This window comes from Elephantulus edwardii, unplaced genomic scaffold (assembly GCF_000299155.1).
Source record: "Elephantulus edwardii isolate Elephantulus edwardi_28Jun2011 unplaced genomic scaffold, EleEdw1.0 scaffold00067, whole genome shotgun sequence".
In the NCBI taxonomy this organism is placed as follows: Eukaryota; Metazoa; Chordata; class Mammalia; order Macroscelidea; family Macroscelididae; genus Elephantulus; species Elephantulus edwardii.
Window position 1 is genome coordinate 6,826,873 of NW_006399817.1, and position 6,179 is coordinate 6,833,051.

At 36.9% G+C, this 6,179-nt stretch overlaps 1 protein-coding gene across 1 annotated transcript in view; it reads right to left on the reverse strand.

Annotated features, from left to right (window-relative positions):
- Positions 1–6,179, reverse strand: part of GRIN2B (glutamate receptor, ionotropic, N-methyl D-aspartate 2B) — a 692,233-nt gene that overhangs the window by 173,978 nt on the left and 512,076 nt on the right. The window contains exon 4 of the mRNA XM_006888426.1: positions 1,752–1,866. Within this exon, the coding sequence (XP_006888488.1) occupies positions 1,752–1,866 (115 nt within the window). The remainder of the gene's footprint in view (positions 1–1,751; positions 1,867–6,179) is intronic.

Sequence of the window (6,179 nt, forward strand, 5' to 3'; positions counted from 1 at the left end):
CATATTTTCTGATACCTATGAATATCATTTCTATTAAAAAATCTTACCAAAGTTATTGTTTTCCTCTGGGAATTTAGCCAGGAAATAAATTTAAAATAATAATTTTAATAAATTGAAAGTTTATGTCTAAAAAAAAAAATCAGGCGTAATTTAAATTGTGTACCTATGTCCTACTAAAAAGAAGTATGTGAAAGACTGAAATCTTTTTATCAAAAGGAAAGGGTCTTTGAGTCTACTACACAAGCTTAATAGAAGAGATGAGCATTCTTAGAACTAGCTGTCCTGTGCTCTCTCCTGAAGTTCATGAACTGAATCTCAGGAAGCTTACTGCTGGCCCCTTTTCTTAGCCATTTCTTATGGAAGTAGATAGCTTAGTTTCCACTGTAGTTAAATCATGCTGACAACTTGGAGCCTGAGCTCAGCCAATGGGCCATAGGGTCTGAATAAATTGTTTAAAATTAATCCTTCCTAAGGCATTTCCACAGCATACAGAGTTCATAGACAAAGGAGGAATCTTAAGGTAAACTAATTTGGAAATGATCAACTAACCAAATTAAAGGAGTTTCTTTGCTATGAGCCACCACAGAGCTCTGCAATATTAATGTGCTCTCAGCAGCAACAAGAGAGAGAAGCAGTAGGTAGCATCTCCTAATCTTATGTATCCATACAATAATAATTTTTTTCTGCAAAGCAAATGCTCCTCAGAACATATTCAGAGATACATCAGTAATGGCATTAATCTCAGGGATATTTATATTCAACTAGGAATCTAGAATAATTATTAAAGTCAGCTGTTAGTGAATGTCAAGCATCTAAGTGCCTTGTTATTTACTAATTTATTTAATCCCGGTAACCACACTGTGAATTCAGTCCAGTCAGTATTATTACAGTCAGTTTACAGATGAGGAAATGGATGGAGTGACCAGTGACAGCAACAATGGGCACAACTAAAGTTGTGAGGACGGATATGATTTGGTGAGATTCTGATGTGTTGTATATAGAGCTCTGGAAGCCTAGTTGCAAGAAGCTGCTCAGCAATTCTGAAGGTACACAGTTTGAATCTACCAGCTGCTCCACAGGAGGATGGGCAATCTTCTTCTGTGCAATTAGCTGCCTCTGAAAACTCACCAGAGAGTCAATATGGGTTGGTTCCAACTCAATAGCACACAAATGATGGTAAACAAATGACTTGGAGTGGTAAGACAGCACCTAAATATAACCACAACAACCTGACTATATGAGGGAGGATAATTAGGAAGTGAACCAGACAGGCTGGAACTCACAGAAATGTATTCCTAATGGCAAGATTTCAGACAAAACAATCAGTTGGCAGTGGGAGAGAGCTTGGGCAAGCTCTTACATGGTAACTGGAAATGCATACCTGCTCAATCACAAATTAGGTCCCACAGGTCTCCCCAGTACACTGCTAAAGGCGAGTTCTGATGCTATGATGGTATCTTCACAAAAACAATTTCCACTGTACATGAATACTCTTCCATTAAAATAAAGTCATGATTCAGACAGCAATTTAGGCAACAATAAATGGTAATATACATAAAATAAACAACTCCTGATTAACCAAAGTAGCAAGAAAATGAAGATGCAAGTTTGAAAAATGTTATATGTAATCTCAAAGTATTTCTCTTTTGTACACCAGCTCTAGGGGCCAGAATCAAGGGGTTGTTTTCCTCCATTGTGTTCATATTCCAACTCCTCTAATACACTTAAAAATTGCCAAAGACATGTCCTACCCTCTCCCACTTCCTCTCCTTGTTCAGAAGAATTATCACCAGTTTGGGGTGCATCTGGTAGCCATCTTCACTGAAGGACAGATTCCTCCCTTCAAAAGTGACATTGATCAGATACCTGTGAAGATAAAATAAAAGGAGGGTTAAAACTATGAAAATGAGATGCCAAGAGCAATAGACAGGTGAGAGGCTAGATGGCTGATTGTAGATATAGAGATAGATATGCAGCTAGCATTATCAGTGCGGTACTCCCCAAACTCCTATTTGACCATACAATAACAATCATCCAAATTTTCACACAATATGAAAAAAGGCTAACAGGATTTCAAGTGAAAGTCTTGGCTTTGAGTTTGTTCTATAGCTATGCCTTTGAGCTTTTTAAAATATCAGTTCTCCAACTGCATTAAACTTATTATACGAAAAAGATTTGTAAAGTAAAGGAGATAATTCATGGTAAACACTTATCATATGGCCCGATGTATAGTAAACTCTCATTAAGTATTAATAATTGTTACTAAAAAAAAGAACGTGTAACAAAGGCGGTAGAGACAAGAGAAGAAAAAAGGTTACCAAGAGACAATTATTTGCTAAAAAAGCTGGCAGTTGCAGGTTAGGCTATCTATTGAGCAATATGCACTTGCTTCTTAACTCTTGCTGAAAGGTCTTCTCAGCCCACATTTTTATGGATGGAAAGATGAGTCCACAGACATATCTCTGAAACCGTGGTCACTGTATTGGGTAGAGGGAACTGAAAATTCCACAGGTGAAGGGGAAGGTGAGGGGAAGCATTTCACAGAGGGATCTGAGTATATGGGGCATGCACAGAAATGGAGGTAACTAACCTCAGACCAAGGAAATGGTCTTTTCCCTCAACACCTGTACTCCCCTAGCCCATCCCATGCCCTGCTGCCTGCTATAATCTGATGAACAATTCCCTCACTGGGAATTCCCACAGGCTTACTCATTACAACTACATTAGTGCAAACATGTTGATAGTAATTAATGTCTCTTTACCATAATGGCCCAAGGAATCAATAATGATTAACTCTGTGTTCACATAACATGCTACTCTGGAGGCTTAGATCTGATGCTGCTTGTAAGATGTGTCTCTGCTAAAAAGAAAAAAAAAAGTATCTCGTAATTGCCAAGAGAGTGTTCATCAAGGATGTGCCAACACAAACTCCTAATACGCTGAAGGAAGAAGGCAGTTTTCAAGAGTCCTCTTCCATTCAATGGCACTAGAAGACTCTGATTTTATTTGACTGGGTAGCATCATATTAAACAGCAAGGTTACTAGAATGTATATTCTTTCTGGATTTTACAAAGATGCCTAGGCAACATGAACGAAACCTTCCTGGTCATTTCTCATGTCTAGGGTCCTATGGGCTTTTAAAGTTTGGCATTCCTTAGTCTTGTATAGATATACAAAAAAAACACAAAACAAGTAGAAGAGATTATAAGAATTTTTTTTGAAGTTTTATTAATACAGTTTAATCTGATTTTTAAAAATCAGAATTCTAAGATGCTCTGCTGGAGAAGGAGGGGCAATCTCCTCCTGTACCAGTCAGATCTGAAGATTATAAGAATTTCAGAACTGAAAAATACCAGCCTAGCAACTAACTCATCATTTCTTACAATTTATACTTCTCGACATCATAATATTGTTCCTCTTGGCTCTGCCTGAGTATTGAATACTGATGGGAACTGGCCACTGAACCATCTACTCCCAAGGTAACCTAGCTCTTTATTGTGCTGTCTTCCTTAAAAAACAAAACTGAAGTCTGCTCCTTTATAATCACTTTGTCTTCATTTTGTCCTGTACTGTATGCTGTCTTTATCTAATCCTTCTTTTACATGAGATATTTGAAGATATTTAGAGAAGGTAAAGGAGTGTAGTCTTCAATATAGATTGAAGCTCAACATCAAGAAAACAAAGATTCTCACCACTGGGCCAATTGGCAGTATCATAATGGATGGTGAATAGATTGAGAATGTTAATGGTTTTAGTTTGCTTGGCTCCACAATCAACAGTCTTGGTACCAGAAGCCAGGAAATCAAGAGAAGAATTGCACTGGGAAAGTCAGCTGTCAGGAACCTCTCCAGAGTACTGAAGAGTAACAGTGTCAGTCTGGAGACTAAGGTGTGCCTGATCCAGGCCATAGTCTTCACAATTGCATGCTATGCGTCAGAGAGCTGGAATGACTAGGGATGATAGAAAGAGAATTGATGCCTTTGAGCTGTGGTGCTGGAGAAGAGTATTGAGTATACCATGGACTGCTAGGAGAACAAACAGGTTTGTCCTGGAGAGGGTGAAACCAGACTGCTTCTTGGAGGTCAATATTCTGAAGCTTCATCTGACATACTTTGGGCATGCTGTAAGGGGGAACCGGTCCTCGGAGAGGGACATCATGTTTGGGAGGGTGGAGGGACAGTGCAAGAAAGGAAGACACTCAATGAGATGGATTGATTCAGTGATTGGGGTAGTGGGAGTAGGTGTGTCAGAGACAGTGTGATTGGCACAGGATAGAATGGCGTTTAGAGCTCTTGTACATAGGGTCACTATGAGTTATAAGCGACTTCGTGGCACATAAAAACAACAACTTATAAATTCAATTTTAAACTTTGAAGAAAACTCTAGCTTATTTGGTTCTATAAATTTAATGTGAAAGATTAAGAAACTTAACCACAGAAAAATTATATTTCCAAAGTTACAAAGTTAATTGGAAGAAGTAGTAACATTTTAATCATCATTCTCTGACCCATGTTGTTTATATCATACCACTCCACAGCTTACATGCAACATGAGATTACTAACATCCAGGTGGGCAAAAGATGATCTGGCTTCAAGCACCCTTCTCTTCTCATCTTGAGCGCTCTCTCTGGATAGCTCCAACTGGTCAATGTACAGCAGCCATAGTTTAGCTTAATGCTCCAGATAGCAACATTTCCATTCCCTGCATAACTCCTTATCTCTTAGCTCAGTGCTGCTTGTTCATCATTAGTTTGAAGGTAATATTCTGGTTTCCTGTAGTTTAGAACAATTCCAGCACTTTAACCTTTAACTGTTAACTTTAAAAGTAGCACAGAATTCTCTCCAGGCTATTTAATGACAAAGCCAAAAGGTAGAATATTTTAAATTAACAAACCAGAATTTAGGCACCCAACATGATGAACTTGGAAAACATATTACTTTTTTTCCCTCCTGTCATCTTTTTTTTAAAAATTAATTTTAGTGAAAGTTTACAGAGACTTAGGGTTTCCAGGCACTCATTGTTGCACTTTTCTCCCTGCCCTCCACTTTCCCCCAATTCACTTTTCTCCTTGGTGAGTAAAAGAACATTGCTATGCAATCCCACTGTGCAGCCTTCATACTGGACTCCTGTCATGACAGTAATATCTAATAATATTCTTATTACAACAATACATCACTGCTTTAAATTATTTCTGAAATTCTTCAGAGAAAATTTAGGAAATATCAAAAACAGTCTCATTTCTTTTGGGGAAAAAAAAAAAGGAAGAAATTACCTAGCTTAATTAAGCACTTGCTTTTTCAACAGACATGGCTCTGAAGAATTCTGAGTTTATCTGAAACACCATTAGGAATATTTAAGAGAAAGTCTCCATTTTGAAAATAAGGCAATTATAAAAGAGATGATTCAAAAATAATTTAAGTAATAATTAGAGTCAATTGATAAGTATATCTCAACATGACTTTTTGACAGGGACAGCATTGTACTGACCATGCAAACGGAAACATTTCAATATTCAGAAACTGGATCACATTCATGGACAATGCAATTGGTCTGTAGCTGAATATTTTCCAGTTATTCTTGCTCTAAATTGTTTTTCTTAAGTAATGTTTCTCTTTCTTATATGTTCACACTGTCTTAAGTGATTCCATTCATTTGGTTCTACCTAAAGTCTTCTCAAATATTTTATACTTACCAATATTAACATATTTTACAGCAACAATATTGATATACTTTCAAAAATAATCAAAAGTCTTCCACAAAGTATGACTTCTACTGTTCAGCAACATATAGATTAATAATTTACATTATATTTTTCTGAGTATTTTCTATGACTTGCCAACCTTCACATATTAATAAGTGTCAGTCACTTCTTTTTGGTACAGTTACTTTGTGTATTCATTCTATCCTTACTAGATCATTCAAAATTTTGTCTATATAATCCTTGTCTTTCAACTCAAGGCTTACATTTGTTTTTTCAGTTCTTTCTGACTAAGAAATATCAAGCGCCTATTCCCTTTTTGTTCTCCAACCCCAACTCTCTATATATCTTGTTAAAATACTTTTAAACATTTTTTAAACTACCTTTAAGACATACTAGGAAGAAGGATTGACCATCCACTTCTGAAATAGCAGGCCTCTGAAAACTCTATGTACAACAGAACACATGTAGATAACAGAA